We start from the raw sequence: 16,445 nt of genomic DNA on the forward strand, positions 1-16,445 counted from the left end.
ATCAATCACTCCACGCATAGATATCCATGTGCATGTACCATTGACCAATTGTTGCAAGCAAATAGCAAAGTTCAAAATCCTTATAACTAGACACGTATGTATTACACAATTAGAAAGTCGTAGTTTACATTTATTTGTTAATTTGCATGTGCCTATACTTTTCTTCTTGAAAAGTCTAAGGTAAAATTTAAGATGCAATGCCTCCTATTTAATTTAAGGGGCCCGGCCTATATCCAATGTTCCAGGTTTGTGGGATTCTATTCTAACGTCTAGCTAGTCTAAACTTGATTGACGGTCCTGATCAAATTATGGTAATTAAAAAGACTGACCCAGTTGCCTTAAATTATAATCCATTTGTTCAAAGTCATGTAGTGGCGTATATATCCAATAATCTTTAAGCAATTATCAACTAGGAATTCCGTTAATTAAGTTCGAGAAGTCAAACTTGTTGATGTAGTGCTATGCTGGAAAAGGAAAATTAAAAGATGTTATTAAGACGAAGAAAATTGAAAAGTGTTAGGACCACAATTTTTGCCACAACTTTTTCGCGTGATAAGTTATAAATAGTGGAGTTGTGAACTCGTATAGACCCATCACTTTTACTCCACCACTCAAAACTTGCTACATTAGTAAGTTGTAACAAAGTTATGGTCTTAGCTTTACTCATAAAAATTAGGCAAAACATAAGCCATTTCAGACGTGGGTGATTAACGTAATAGAATTTCTGGCAGTATATTCTTACAAGAAAGAAATTTCTGTCAGAAATGGCTGTACATTAATGTTTCGTTATGGTTTGTACATTAATGTCCTAGTCTACGCGACTAACAAATTTGTGAAATGAACATTTGAGCTTTCGAAATTTTAGATCAAGATGTGGTTGCAATTGCCGACATGTGCTAAAGGGTTATATTTGTTACATAGAAATTATTTTACACATTTTTATATACACACCCAAAAACAATTGAAATTGTAGCTTAAAGTCACGATTTTCAATTTAGAAATCATGACTTTAGTTACTTTTAGGGGTATGTGTAAAATTGTGTAAAACTATTTGGGTGTAATAAACACTATTCTATTTAAAATTATGTGTTTCACTTGACCCATTTTGCCCCACCTTGTTGTGCACAAATTTTATCCGCCTCCAAGAGGTATCGGGGTAAGAGATTAAACCAAATCTAACCCATCTATTTACATAAATTAAACAAAACTACTCCTAACCAAAAAATTTAAATCATAACTAATCAAACCAAAATACCTGAATCATAAATAATGCCCAAATGATTCTCCCAAAAAAAACCCCACTTTCTAAAATTAAAAATAAAACTTATGGGCGGCAGACCTAACGGTGATGACAGAACTTGTAATGGCACCTCTTAGATATATCTTTCTGTCTCTCACATCTACGAGTTATTTAGACTTACTGTCTCCCTCTCGCCCTCTCTCATTTTGCATCGGCTTATTCCAAACTGACTTGGTTGCAGAAATTTGAGTGGGCAAGTTTGCACTTTGTTGCAAAGAAGATTGGCAAGGAAGGGTTTTTCTTTTCGCCGTTTGTGTTTCTTTTTTTTTAGATTTTTGATGAAAGTGACTCTCTCCAAACGCACCGTACAGTATTTTAAAGATAAACTCTGGACGTGGCTATTTTTTAAGTGGCCTTTTTTCCTAATGTGGCAACACCGCAGGAAAGGCTTCTGTTTTTATATATAGTATTAGATTAGATTAGATTATCAAATTATCTAAAAAATGAACACTCATTTTTTTACACTTGAAATTTGCTCTATTAGTTAGTTGAAACCTACCTCACTATAGGTACTTCCTCAAAGAAACATTTAAAACAAATAAAAATTGAAAGAAACCGAATTTAGATGTCACGCCTTGAACCTAAGTATGAACTAGACACATGACAATGGCCACCCACCCATAAAGATTTCACCATATCAGAGTGTAAGCCAGAATAAATATTCAAAAATATTATTCCTATAAAAGTATTCAAAGACAAATAAAATTACATAATTCATTAACCAAAATCCCAATTAACTGGATCAAGCATATACGTACATAGACGTAGCAAATGGGCGAGTCAATTCAAATTCGGGTTGGGTCAATTGAGTTTCAAGTCAGGTCGACCCATATTTTTCAAACGAACTTAAAAAAAATAAATAAATAATTACAAAAACAAATCAATGGCAACCTTCTTAGACAAGGGTCAATTGCAAAATTGACATATACTTTGCAATGAACATTAAATATCGTCAAAATGTTTGATGAACTTGAAACAATACACATATCCAAACATATTCATATAATTAACAATTTATACACTTAGATTAAAAATAAAGTAAAATTTCTATTTTATATATATATATTACGATTATGGTTATGCTGTATCTCAATGACTAGGCCCAAAATCATGTGTAGACCCGTGACAAATCCTAAAAAATACTACTTGTTGTCTCAATTTATAATCCCCCTTGGCTATGTCTAAAGCTTAGTCAAATTGCACATATAAATTTCCTGAATTGGTTCCATTTTAGTCCATATAAAAAAATCATATATTATTAAACCACAATTCAAGTGAATATTCCATTCAAATCTTTTGGTTCTTTTAACAAAATTTACTGATGTGTGATCCTAGTTTGAAGGAAAATGAAACTTGCTAACCAACTGAATCAAATACTTTTACAATATTTCAAAGAGGATAGAATTCTAATCATTATCTTTAAATTGATGTAGTTAAAATAATTAAATAAAATTTTGTAAGAAAAGAAAAAGAAATATTCAATAAATAAAACAGCGTATTTTAAGTAAAATATAACTAGAATGGAAAAATTCTCCAATAAGCTTACAAGATTTTTCTTTGAATCTTTCCCTCTAATTAGAGGCAACAATTCAATCTAAATCCAATTAAACATTGACCTAATTGCATTAAATATTTAAGACGGAATTTCACACACATATACACTTAGATTAAACTATAATAAAATTTCTTTCTTGTTAAAAAAAAAAAAAAAAAACTAATCAAGTTTAATTTATATTCACTTTTTCTCAACAAAAAAAAAAATAATAATAAATAAATAAATTTATATTCACTCATTTTTGTTTTTATCTATTCTCCACCGAAACCCTTCATTCACACTCAGACACTCTGCTCTTCCCAACCCGCCTCTATGCCCTCTCTCGCTCTCTCTACATCTCGCCAAAGCACGCCGCCGTTGATTTTGCTTGTATTTCTGTCCGTGGGTTGTGTCTTTCTGTCCGAGTGTTTGGGTTCTTCAAGCTCGAAGTCCTCTCCCCCAAGCTACATTGTTTGTGTTCCTCTCCGATTCACAGGTAAGTTATATCTGTCTTTTCTTCGTGTAATGCTTCTGATTTATTTGCTGAAACTGTCATCACATTTGGGAATCTGCTGGAAATTTCCCGTTTCTAATTTATTTGCTGAAAAATGTCTTTCACATTTACATTTGGGAATCTGCTGGAAATGTAAATTTTCTGTTTCTAATTTATTTGCTGAATGTCTTCACATTTGCTGGAAATTAAATGTTTTGTTTCTAATTTTATTGTTTTAAATGTCTTTCCATTTTATTGTTCTGATAAATGTCTTTACATTTGGGAATTTTCAGTCTGCTGGAAGTTTATATTTGCTGTGTCGTTATCTACGTTATTTATGGACTCACAAGCAGACCTGCCTTATTCCACTAGTATCATACAAGGGGACATTGATGTTGACTCACAGATTTTGGGCATATCTCAAAATAATCCAATGTCCTCTTCTGATTCTACACCTGAAGTTGAATCTTCTATGAAAACAAAAGAGGGTATTAACTTCAATGTAGATGAAGATAAACTCCTAGTGTCAGCATGGCTCAATACGCCAATACTAGTGTCGATGCCATACACAGTTATGAGCTAAAACAAAATACATTTCGTGAAAAAGTTTGGGAATACTTCCACAAGCACAATACCTTCGGTACCACACGTACCGCTATTTCCCTAACAAGTCGTTGGGGAATGATTGACAAGGAGACAAATAGGTTTTGTGGGTGCATGGCTCAAGTTAAAGCAATTTCTCAAAGTGGTACGACTGAACAAGATAAGGTATAAATTATATTGCAACAATGTTAACATATCCATTCACCAATAGTTTAAAGATACTAATCATGTTATATTTCTTTTAATTTTTTAGATTGACAACGCGAAGGCTTTGTATAAAAACAACTTCCATTTAAAGTTTCAATTTGAACATTGTTGGCTCATGTTGAAGGACCAACCAGAGTGGAGTGAGCCTAAGGAAAGATCGAGGACATTGTTACCTCCAGCTCCGGATTCAACATCTATTGTGGAGGGGGATGGTGTGTCCTTATTGGATGACGTTTCCAATTTCAGGAGACCGATTGGTAGAAAGGCCGAAAAGGCTAACCGAAAGAACAAAGCTATCGAAAAAACTGTTGGGGAATATTTGGCCAAGAAGATGAAATTTATTGAGGAATCACAAAAACAAGAAAAGGACCGTATCAAAGCAGAAATGGTTCACTTGAAAGAGCTAAGGGATACGGTCTATAGGGAGAGAATTCAATTGGAAAAGGAAAAACTTAGAATAGAGAAGGAAAAGCTTCGTATCCAAGAAATGTTTGATGATGAGAGAATCATGTTGGTGGATACAAGTACCTTGGCCGGAGTACAAAAACTTTTTTATGAACAACTCCAAAGGGAAATCATTGCTAGACGAACTTCAAGTAAATAGTTGGTGTGACCTTATGTTAGGATGTAGCTAAGGACTTCAAGCAAATTGTACATATAAATTATATTTGTTCCATTCTTGTCCATATAAAAAAAAATATATCATATATTATTACCATTGGTTCCATCATGTCCCTTCGTATTATGTATAGCGCAGCTCCCTCAAAGTTTCTTTTGCTAGTTTTGTTCTGATCAATGAAGATTTTTTAGTGATTTACAACGCACTCCATTAAAATTTATAACATTCTTATGGAGTCCTTCCAATCTACTTATTTTATAATCTTAGTGGAAATCATAGAAAGACAATTTATATTTAATATAGCTATTTTTCGAATAGGCCTTGAAAGGAGAAGGAAGTTTGGAATGCCAACCGGCGCCTCTTATTGAATTGCTCATTCAGTGAGTATTCTCAATCTTATGCCTTGAAGAGGACTCGAACCTCCACACTCTTTAGCACGAGATTTTGAATCTCACATGTCTACCATTTCACCACCAAGGCATCTTGAAGGTGGCTCGTATTCCATTAATATGATATCTATCTAATGTGATGTATGGAATATATGACAAGGGTATTTCTATTGATTGGTCATGTCATATAGGCTCTAGTCCATATTAAAAAATCACATATTATTTACCCACAATTCAAACGAATATTTCATTCAAATCTTTTGGTTCTTTTAACAAAACTTACAGATGTGTGATCCTAGTTTGAAGGAAAATGAAACTTTCTAACCAACTGAATCAAATACCTTTACAATAATATTTCAAAGAAGGAAGATTCTAATTATTATCTTTAAATCAATTAAGTTAAAATAATTAAATAAAATTTTGTAAGGAAAAAAAAGGAATATTTGATAAATGAAACATATATTTTAAGTAAAATATAACTAGACAAGAAAGATTCTCCAGCAAGCTAACAAAGATTCTCTCTGAATCTTTCCCTCTAATTAGAGGCAATAGCTCCATCTAAAACCAATTATACAATGACCTAATTGCATAAATTTATATAAATACTACTGTTTTCTTAACAATTGATTATTGAACTAAAATTTTGCAACAATACACTTCGAAGGGTTTGTTTGGAATTCGCTTATTTTGCTGAAGCTAAAAACTTTTTTGCTGAAAGTACTATAGATTAAGGTAAATATTAATTGAAATAGTACAGTGAGATCCATGAATAATATCAAAAAGTGCAGTGGGACTCACAAATAGTAGCAAAAATAAACTAAATAGTAAAATAAGTTGGAAAAAAATAAGTTAGCCAAATAGACACTAAGTATAAAAAATTTTAAAAAAAATAATCGAAATTGGTCATTTCATATGTATAGGTATAGCCTTCTAAATATCTGTTAGAGTTTAGATTATAGCACTATTTGGATTGGAAATAAGTTATGTCTTTCTTATAATGAAACTGTAATTAGAACGTTCCCTCTAATCTTTTTCATAAGTTGTTGCTTCATTTGGAAAAAAGGGTAGAACATATGAGTTACTTTGATCAATGCACCACTTTTACATCTTTTTTAGACTTAACCGGAGCTGACCGCAAAGTTTACACGTCTAAGGGGGAAGATTAGTGCTTTAGTTTGCTTGAATTAGTGTTATCAACAACTTAAATCATTCTACTTCCGAATTAGCAAGTAAAATAATTTCATACCTTCCCTATAAATAGCCATTATCATGTTACAATTCTCATCATTCACCAAACATTCCATTTTCACTTAAAAAGCAACCAATGTCACCACTGGGCCTTATAGCCTAGTGGTACCCGGTCCCTCTTGTAACTGTTAGCACAGGATTCTATCCCCTGCGATAAACAATTACCAAGCGAAAAAATAAAAATAAAAATAAAAAAACCCCAATATCATGAGTTTGTGTGCTAAAATTTCACTTGCTCTTATTTGTCTTGTGGGCTTAGCCCAGCTTCAGACTTCTCATGCCCAAAACTCACAACAGGACTATCTAAATGCTCACAATGTGGCTCGTGCACAAGTTCGTGTCCCAAATATTACTTGGGACAGCACAGTCGCAACCTATGCTCAAAACTATGCCAATTCAAGAATTGGAGACTGCAACCTTGTGCACTCAAATTCAAGAATTGGAGACTGCAACCTTGTGCACTCAAATGGGAGTTATGGTGAGAACCTTGCTAAAGGCAGTGGCTCATTTACAGGGACAGCTGCAGTGAACTTGTGGGTTGCAGAGAAGAATTGCTATGACTACAATAGCAATACTTGTGTTTTTGGGGACAGCGCTTGCACTATACACAAGCTGTATGGCGAAATTCAGTTCGTCTTGGGTGTGCTAGAGTTCAGTGCAATAATGGGTGGTGGTTTGTCACTTGCAACTATGATCCTCCAGGCAATTATGTTGGACAACGTCCTTATTAGTGAAGCATGAATCGATCACCTCTAAGTCCTAAGCCTTGACTGCTAGGAGAAAATAAAGATACATAAAGAAAGTACTGATCATAGAAATAAAATATGGTTGCAGAACTCTTTTCTTTGAGTAGCCACTGAAAAATTATTTTATTAGCTTCTCAAAAGTTGTTATTTACTCATTCCCCTTATTATTTTGAAGAATATGTTTTTTTTTTTTCTCTAATTCAAAGCTTTGACATGACTCGAGTTTTAATAAGGTGTTATCTTTCGTAATGGCATATTTTGTAGTCTTATTTGTGTAAGTTCGAATTTGACCTCTCCCTCCCCACTATGTATATAGAAAAATAAAAATAAAAATAAAAAAAAGCTTTTACATGACTACAACTCTCGTTTTATATGAACATAAAAAATACTATTACTGAAGGCTAACACTTCTTTATCTCTATCTTCGCAGGTTCTTGCTTTGACATACTAATACTAACCAGGAAATAGCCTTTATCTTTGACATAGAGGACTAAATAAACTTTATCCTATGAGATTGCCGAGTAATATTATTGGATTATATGTGGCAAACTTACTGCACATAATGCACGGATTCTTCGCTTTCCAATCAGTATTCTCACTGTTGACAGTTGATACACCAACCTAACAACTATGGGAGCTATGGGAGGATCACACTAAGGAATTACATAGCAAATCCACCCACTTTTCTTCTCTCTCTATCTTAGAGGTTATTGATTGCCCGATGATAAGAGGATTTAGTTCCCAAATTAAAAGGAAGGAAAACCAAACAAACAAATAAATGAGCAGTGGAGTATCAAAATAAATAAATAAATGACTAATCTTTTTCTCCATGCATGATTATTCGAGCTGTGAGTCTAGCAGAGTAACAAGGCTTTTTCATGAAAAAATGGCTAGGGTGTATGGTTAAAGTGTCATGTTGGAAATCAACTAGGGCCTGGACCTATAATTGGTATTTGAAATCAAACAGAATTCATGGATTATTGTCTAATCTAGTCTACCTCATTCAGAAAAGAGACCAAGGCACACCTAAGTCACAAATTCATAAGAAGCAACCCTCTTTTTACAAATTGGAAACCCACAGCCGAAAAACTCAAAACACGTTTTGCACCATTAGGAATAGGAAATACATAGAAGACAAATTGGTCAGTGCTACTTACCCGGAAATGGGAACAGTTTTTATGTTCAAGAGGAAGGTTCTATTGAACTTAAGGTAGCTTAACTAATTAGTTATGGTCTCAAGTCTGAAGTGGCTCAGGGGTATTTTACACGCTATTCACTAGAAATACCCCCTAAATAGATGCCTTTTTTTTCTGTGAATCATCCCAATATTTGGCTTTGGACTGAGCCAAATCAAAACAAAAATGGGATTGAATAATAAAACTTCAATAGCTCTTTTTCATCTCATGGTTATAATCCTGGTGCATCCGTCATACCCATAACTCACCACAAGACTACCTGCTCATAATTGAGCTCATGCACTAGTTGGTGTCCCAGCTAAGACATGAACACAATGAAGGCCTAGCACAAGAGAATGTTAAATCAAGGATTAGTGATTGCAATCTTGTTCCCTCAAAAACACTTAATGGTAAGAACTGATAACGCTAGTCATAACCATTGACAATGTGTCACTTCTGTCACAAAGAAAACAGAAGTCATTCTCGCAAACTTCAATAAATGCTCTCCATATGAACTACAAAAGAACATGATGTTCATCTTTGTATAATTTGTTATAGAATAAATTGTTAGCCGTTAGATGGCTAAAGGTCTTTAGATTTCAGTTTCATTCTTACTCTTGTATCTTAAGCTGTTCTGCTACTATATAATCTAAGCATCAGTGAGAATATTATACATCAATCGTGTCCATTAAATTGGATAGTTCAAATTACATACTCTGGGCATCAAATTTTGCCAATACTGAAACCTACTCAATGTTTGAGTTCACTGATGGTTTAACAAAACCAACAGCTCAATATCTCTATGATGAATTTGGCAATCCCACTGTCATGAATCCAGAGTATCGAGCTTGGGCTCACAGAGACCTAGCTCTAATCTCATCAATTTGACTCTCTCTATCTGCACCCACTCATTAGTTGGATTAGACTATACAAGAATGTGGGAAATACTTGAGAAGAGGTACTTTTAAACCAGATCTGCATCACATCAAGAAAGGAAAATACTCAATTGTTGCCTATCTAAATAGGATCAAGGAAGCCAAAGATCGGCTTCCTTGTGTTCAGTGCAGCAATTAGAACCAGAAGTGATGGAATCTCACTTGAAGAACTTCATGTTCTTTACATGCTGAGGAGCACAAGAACAGAGATAATGATGAAAATTCAAGGAAATACATCAAATGGCCATGGTTGCACCAACCACTAACAGATCAAGCGCACTTGGCAATTACTCATCAAATAGAGGAAGATGAAGGAACTTTAAATTCTCTAATCAACAAGGCAGAGGCAATTACTCAAATTTCAGAAGTTATCCTCACTCACAGAGCAATTTATCCCACCAAATTCCTGACTTGACTATTTAGTGCTACCATAGAATGGAAATTGCCTATCAAGGCAAACATTCACCAGCCAAACTTTTCACAATGGCTAATGCACCATCACAAAGCCTTCAATCCAATGATTGTTGGGTACCTGACACTGGATGCACAGATCATGTTACTCCTAATCTTGGAAACTGAACTTTATGACATATATCTTATTTTATCTATTAAAAATAAAAATAAAAATCTTGACCACTTAACCCTAAACATCAGCCTTACACTGGTAATGAACAACTCAGAGTAGGTAACAGTCAAAGCCTTCATATCTCACACATAGGTAAAGGCAGTCTTAATACCAACTTCTATAATTTCAAAATGATTAACATTCTAAGAGCCCCTGATGTTTCTGAAAATCTTCCAATTCACAAACTTTGACTCCAATAAATTCTTTATTCAGGATCTTCCTACATGAGAAATCCTTTACAAAGGACCGAATGAGAATGGTCTTTATCCTATTCCTACATCACTCTCAACCAAGAAGTCACCACAACCGCAATTCACTTCCTATCCTTATGGCAATTTGAGTCAAGAAAATATGGCAGCTATGGCATCAACGCCTAGTCATCCTAATAATAAAGTTTTGAAGTCAGCATTACCATCTCTGTTTTCTTCTTTTCAATCAAATCCTGCCATCACATTGTACTCACTGCCTGAAAGGCAAGATGCATCATTTACCATTTCATGTTTCTAGTTCACAGTCAAGAGGACCTCTTGATCTTGTACGTCATGATGTGTGGGGTCTTCCCTCCATCACTTCTGTCAATAATTTTCACTATTACCTGTTGTTTGTTGCTGATTTACAAGATACACTTGGTTCTTTTTACTTCATAAGATATCTGAAATATACTAAGCATGAAATTTTCCAAATTTTTCTCATCCCATGGCATAATTCACCAATTCACCTGGCCAAACACACCACAACAAAATGGGTAAGTTGAAAGGAAGCATAGACACCTTGTTGAGACTGCAATTACTCTATTGTCTCTGGCCAAACTTTCTTCCTGCTATTGGCCCAATGTAGTCAGTACTTCTGTCTTTCTCATTAACAGAATCCCTAACTCAGTTCATAACTTCATTTCAACTAAGCAAAAACTCCACCTTCCTGATTTTACCAATGAAAAATCACAACCCTCTAAATGACCCTTAACCGCTGATGCTTAAAGCATATATAAGAAAATAAATCACTTGCCCAATAAAATATAAAAAAGATGACAGTATTATTTTTCATGATATAAATGTTCTTGGTAGCAAGGTCTACTCTACGTGTATAACATTTTAGCCACTCAGATTACTATATATATGTACAGTGTGCCTCTTGAATTAACGTGTGTCACTACTGCTTGTAATGATAAAGGCAATGCAGCAAAATATTTAATTTCCAGAACAGCTACCCAACTTTTGGGAGCGTAGCTCTTTCTCCAAGCACTGAATATGCCAGCTCATTATTCTTAAATGTTTTATTCATAGTTTTTCATCAATCATGTTCTCTTTACCTTCTTTTCATTTTTATTTCATATATTTTTTAATTTCACTGGTTATGTTTTGAAAGGACTCTTAAGTCCAACCAAAAAAATGTTTCTCCCAAGAGATAAACCTACTAGACTTTTCTTCTCACAAATTCCCGTGCCATGGACTTAAAAAAAGGAGACTTTTAAGAGAAAACTCCCTCTCTAAATGGTATATCAACTTAAAAAGCAAAGGGGACATAATTTAGTCCTTCACTAACTACTTGAGGGATTTAAATTTATATCAATCAAAGCACCTAAGGGTAGAATGACACACTCAAATGCATCTTAGTAAAAATGAAAGGCAGAACTTCGAGTCTTCAAAGATTGAGTCCAAAATAGAATGATTCAAAGAAAGGGTGAAATTTTTTAGATTTGGGTGCAAGATTCCAAAAGGAAGCCAAAACATAATACATATATGCAATAGTACATGGACAGTGAGGAAGCAAGCAACATATAGACTACCGTGAAAACTACTTCATCCTAAACCAGAATAATCAAGGATATAATCAATGACATAGAACATCCATGGCTGCATCAATCAGTGACAACTTCCACAATAGACAAACTACCCATGGCACACTTTCTTCATCAAATGCCTTGTCTAAAACCTATAATATGAGTCCATAAGAAAAATCCCTCCACATGACTTTCCTATTTCAATCATTTTGCTACACAATGGAGTAATTGAATTCTAAACATTTCTAATATCATTCATTCATTGTTTTCCTTCCCTAGTCAAGACTTCGATTCTTGTTGCAACCATTACCATAATTTGACAGTTTTCTAAATATTCATTTCGAACAAATACACCTCACAACAATAATTCCAGAATCCAACTTTGCTCACCAGAAAAAGTTCTCATGACAGCTCAACAATCTTCTGTCGCTTTTTTGATGGATTGACATCTTCACTCAAAGAATTGCCTTGGCCAGACTTTGATCTTTCGAGTTTCAAAGGCAAGCATGTGTCATTACCATCATCATTGTCATTTTCATCATCATCATCATCATCATCATTGTCATCATCACTATCATTATCACTGCTATCATCTGAATCTGTTCCGCTACTACTAGCAGCCAATGGATTCAAAGGCTGATAACCAGCAATTGCAGATTCAGCTGCAGCAACAGCCTCAGGGGTATGAAGATCAGCAATACCAAGCATCAAATCCTGTAATTAAGATGCACTTAAAAAATCAGTTATGATTTCAGTGATTGCTACAGTTGAGGGGGGGAGAAAGAGATCCACTTACCATTTCAATGATTTCAGTTTCATTTCCAGTGAGCGATTCAATATCATAGCTCTCAGAATTTTCCTGAATTTAATAAATTGTATACATAGGTTAGAAGTAAAGCCAACAAAAAGGAAAAGAAAGCATGGGTTAGGGATTAAAGTAGAATAATTGGAATTTAATTAAACAAAAAACCTTGAGTAAAGGATCAAATCACAACCTTTGCATCATGCTGAAGCCTCTCATTAGCTTCTGATATCACTCCTAAAAAGTCTTTAATTTTTCCCAAAACTGCGGCAAAGGAAATGAAATCAAGCACCAATAAGTATCGGTGGTTTTTTCCTTCAATTTATATATATATATATATATATATATATATATATATATTAATTGAAAAAAAAAAAAAAAAAAAAAAAAACACTAATGAAGATTGTAATGTATGCCAGCTCACCAATTTCTTTGACAGTTCTAGCCACTGAAAACAACAATAGCAAAAGGAAAGAGTACCCAACAATTTGTCTGACTGTTACTAGTAACAACTCAACAGTCCTGATGAATTATGGTTTCCAACATAATGAAAAACATTCCATGAATTATCTCCCTGTGAATTATCATCTTATACTGCCCAGATGAGGGCCATGCTTGGTGAGTATATATCATCTTATGATGAACTTCCCAATCCCACCTTTGCATAGGATCAAAGTAATTAAGTATTTAGGTGTTCAGTTAGGCCGCCATATGACAATATGACAACTACCACGTGACGCAGGACTGAGCAAAAATGAAACAACAAGAAAGCACCTAGGCCTTGCTTGGAGTCAACACCAAACGGAAAAAACCACTAGAAGTCAGCACCTAGTGTAGACCAACACCAGACCAAAAAGAGACCAAACAGCCATTTTTTTCATTCATCAAAATATCAACAGTCTCCTCAAGGAGTACAATAGGTTGCTTATAAATGATTGCAAAACCCTAGTTCTAATTGGATTAGAAAACCCTAATTACCTTATTATAAAAATAACTTTGCTTCCAAATTAAAATACTAATAGCCTAATAAACTACTAGGACCTAAAATATAAAAATACAATTGACTTGCAAACATAAATAATACTAAATAAAAATCTTCTTGCATCTCCCACATCACCTAGTGTGCATACATTTTAAACATAACATAGGAGAACTTAAGCCCAAAGGAAAGAAAATCAATTGGTTCATTTTGTCAAGCCTATGGCCATTACAAGACTAGTATTTTATTTATCTATGTTACATTTTTTTTCTATAGGTAATATGTTACATTTTGGTATTATTATGATTTAGAATTTTAAAAGATCATGAGACTAGCATATGATTTTCATGAAATGGGATGGTTAGAATTTAATTATTATAAATAAGATAATGGATCAGGATTCTAAGAGTGCTAAAGGTTATTAAAAGTAGCCTCTTTTGAGGCATTGTAAGTAACCTTTCTTATCTTTTACATGAAATTTCAAATTTGAATTGCTCTTGAGCTTTTTGAGCCTAGAAATTGATATTTGATTGTTTCAACTTCAATCCTATTATACTTTTCTTTGATTTAATCTTGTTTATTGTTGAGATTTCTCCTTAAACCCATCTTTAACACTAGATCTAAGTTCTCCATACCACATCAAGTGGTATAAGAGCTAAAGATCCTAGATCTGAGCCACTACATTCAAATTTGAGTAAAAGGAAGCACCTTTAAGCTATGGTTGATCATGGTAATGGTCACAGGGTAGAGGAAATCAAGACCAGAAGATAAGATGGCTGAGATGAGGCATATGATTGAAGATGTGTTGCAAGTTGTACAAGCTCTTCAATGACGAGAACAAGCAGGGGATGGTGTATGGAGATTCTGCAAAATGACCATGAACTCTGGGACATACTAGAAGATGGTCTCAACAGTGAGAAAAAATATGGTAGATGAAAATTCCTTTCATGAAGCTGCACCAGTAGGAAATGTGGCACAAACCAGATTAGAGAATCAGTTGGTGTGTGAGATTGGATGAAGGATGAAAATTGAAAGAGTTTTTTTTTTTTTTTTGTAGATTGGAATTCTCTATCAATATATTGGAGTAATTAAAACATTCAAGAAAGTGATACACACCAAGTTTTTTATGCAAGTCCTAAGAGATTTTGTAGGACATGGAAGCTTTGCATGCACATGTTGATTTGAAAAACCAACTAGTGTTTGATGAATTTCAAAAGATAAAAATACTTCTACTACACACACACACACACACAAGATTTCATCATGAGATGCAAGGATGAGCCTGAGTAAATTTGGAGAACAAAGTTGTCTCAAATGATGGTGATTTATCCCACATTATTTTGTTTATATTACAAATTGAAGAAAATATCTCAATCTTGTTATAGACAAGTTACTGAGAAGCTATTTCTTGATGTACTTAGATGACAAAGAAAGAAATTATGGAAAATATTCTTCAGAATTCCAATAGATTGTGAAAAATTGAAGCCAACCTAGAGAGCATTGATGGAAGTTATTCAAACGACACCAATACAGAAAACCGTCTAGAATACAACAAAAGGGGCAAAGATTGATGCTAGATAACTCTAGGACAAGTTTTCTCCAATGCAACGAGTGCTAATGGAAGTTCTTCTCATTGCACCAAAACAGAAAACTGTCTAGCAAACAACAAAAGGGGCAAAGATTGATGCTAGAAATATTAACACTCATGGATAAACATCAGATAGCTTATCATGAGTGCCCCACATAATAACAGAGAGCCCAGGATGCCGGAAGGCCAAGAATTAATCTTACATCACATATCAACATTACCACCATAGTATAGCAGCCACAATTTCACAATCATCCGTCAAATAACTCAAACTGTGTCTAATTGTCAAAACATGCTCATTTCATTTACACTAAGCCAGAGTTTTATTTACATAACCGTAAACTCAGCAGGGAATCGCCGTCCCATATCTGACTATAACTTCTCAGTAATGTATATAGCCAGTGGAAATTTTGTATCTCAGACTAGAGTGTCAATTAAATATACAAGTAGCCAAGTCCAGGACAACTATTTAGAGTCCGTTTGTTTAGGCAATTTGGGAGCCTAAAAACGCATTTCAAAACCCAAAATGCCATTTCACAACAACCCCTCATAGCTTTTTTACAATCGTTCATTTTAAAACCCAAAAGTGAAACAGACTTAGAATACAGTGCAAGTAAATTAACTCTTTAAATATACAGAGAATGAAACATAATGCAGGTTCAAAAGGCATTCAGAAACTTAAGAAAAAAGTGGTCATAAATAAAAAATAAAAGTGGATGGGAAAGATGGGGTTACCTTGGCTTTTGGGAACAGGGGCAGTGATGGGGTTTCCATCAGGAATGGATTTCTGGGGTAGAGGGGCTATGTCTTTTCTGCAAACAAGGAGAGTGGACTCTGCACAATACATACACAAAATTAGTGAGAGAAGGAATTTGTAACCCGATACTTACATGTACTAGTCGTATACAAAAACCAAAACACACAGACCTAATGGTGAGGTGGAGGGATTTTTGTGCTCCAAGTGCAGAAGGTCTTTGCTTGTGTGCCCCATCTCTCTTTTGATCAGGGTTTTTCACAGTTTCTCTCGGAGGTTTTGTTTTTTTTTTTCCTTCTTTTTACTAAACTCGGAGGTTTTGTTTAGGGGTATGTGTATGTTTGGATACACAGCACGTTTACGTTTTGCGCGTTTGTGCGTTTTCCTTCTTTTTTTTTTTTTTTTTTTTTTTCCTCTTCAGCCGCATGTTTTGACTTTTCTTCTGTGAACAGTGCATACGTGCACTGTTCACAGGTCCCACAAATTTTATTTTTTATCAACTTTTTCACTAAAAATGGTCCCACAGTACTATTCACACATTTAAAAATTATTTTGCTACAGTGTTTTCAGTTTTCAGTTTTCAGTTTCAGCAAAATAAGTTCTATCCAAACAGACCCATATGTATGAGCCAGGTTTAGAGGATTTTTTGACCCAACTGGGTCAAACAA

General features: G+C 34.3%; 2 protein-coding genes and 1 pseudogene across 2 annotated transcripts; 2 read left to right on the forward strand and 1 right to left on the reverse strand.

Annotated features, from left to right (window-relative positions):
- Positions 1-3,112: 3,112 nt before the first annotated feature.
- Positions 3,113-4,814, forward strand: LOC115968942 (glutathione S-transferase T3-like). The gene is made up of 3 exons (XM_031088484.1): positions 3,113-3,330; positions 3,621-4,095; positions 4,184-4,814. Exons 2-3 carry the CDS (start codon positions 3,859-3,861, stop codon positions 4,739-4,741), a joined length of 795 nt encoding a protein of 264 aa, XP_030944344.1. The 5' UTR covers positions 3,113-3,330; positions 3,621-3,858; the 3' UTR covers positions 4,742-4,814.
- A 1,786-nt stretch (positions 4,815-6,600) lies between these two features.
- On the forward strand, positions 6,601-7,337 carry LOC115968891 (annotated as a pseudogene).
- Positions 7,338-11,755: 4,418 nt separating this feature from the next.
- Positions 11,756-16,098, reverse strand: LOC115967674 (trigger factor-like). Its single transcript, XM_031086813.1, has 5 exons — positions 15,951-16,098; positions 15,759-15,857; positions 12,650-12,720; positions 12,451-12,513; positions 11,756-12,368 (listed from the first exon to the last, which is right to left on the reverse strand). The coding sequence occupies exons 1-5, from the start codon at positions 16,012-16,014 to the stop codon at positions 12,057-12,059; spliced, it is 609 nt and encodes a 202-aa protein (XP_030942673.1). The 5' UTR covers positions 16,015-16,098; the 3' UTR covers positions 11,756-12,056.
- Between the last annotated feature and the right edge of the window lie 347 nt (positions 16,099-16,445).

Source organism: Quercus lobata, chromosome 11 (assembly GCF_001633185.2).
Source record: "Quercus lobata isolate SW786 chromosome 11, ValleyOak3.0 Primary Assembly, whole genome shotgun sequence".
NCBI classification, from domain to species: Eukaryota; Viridiplantae; Streptophyta; class Magnoliopsida; order Fagales; family Fagaceae; genus Quercus; species Quercus lobata.

What these genes read in the sequence shown, in the direction of transcription:
- LOC115968942 (XM_031088484.1), top strand. Translation starts at nt 3,859, where the DNA reads ATGGCTCAATACGCCAATACTAGTGTCGATGCCATACACAGTTATGAG. An exon ending in GTACGACTGAACAAGATAAG is followed by an intron (nt 4,096 to 4,183) that starts GTATAAATTATA and finishes TTAATTTTTTAG; the next exon opens with ATTGACAACGCGAAGGCTTT.
- LOC115967674 (XM_031086813.1), bottom strand. Translation starts at nt 16,014, where the DNA reads ATGGGGCACACAAGCAAAGACCTTCTGCACTTGGAGCACAAAAATCCC. An exon ending in TCCCTCCACCTCACCATTAG is followed by an intron (nt 15,858 to 15,950) that starts GTCTGTGTGTTT and finishes TGTATTGTGCAG; the next exon opens with AGTCCACTCTCCTTGTTTGC. An exon ending in CCCTGTTCCCAAAAGCCAAG is followed by an intron (nt 12,721 to 15,758) that starts GTAACCCCATCT and finishes CCTTTGCCGCAG; the next exon opens with TTTTGGGAAAAATTAAAGAC.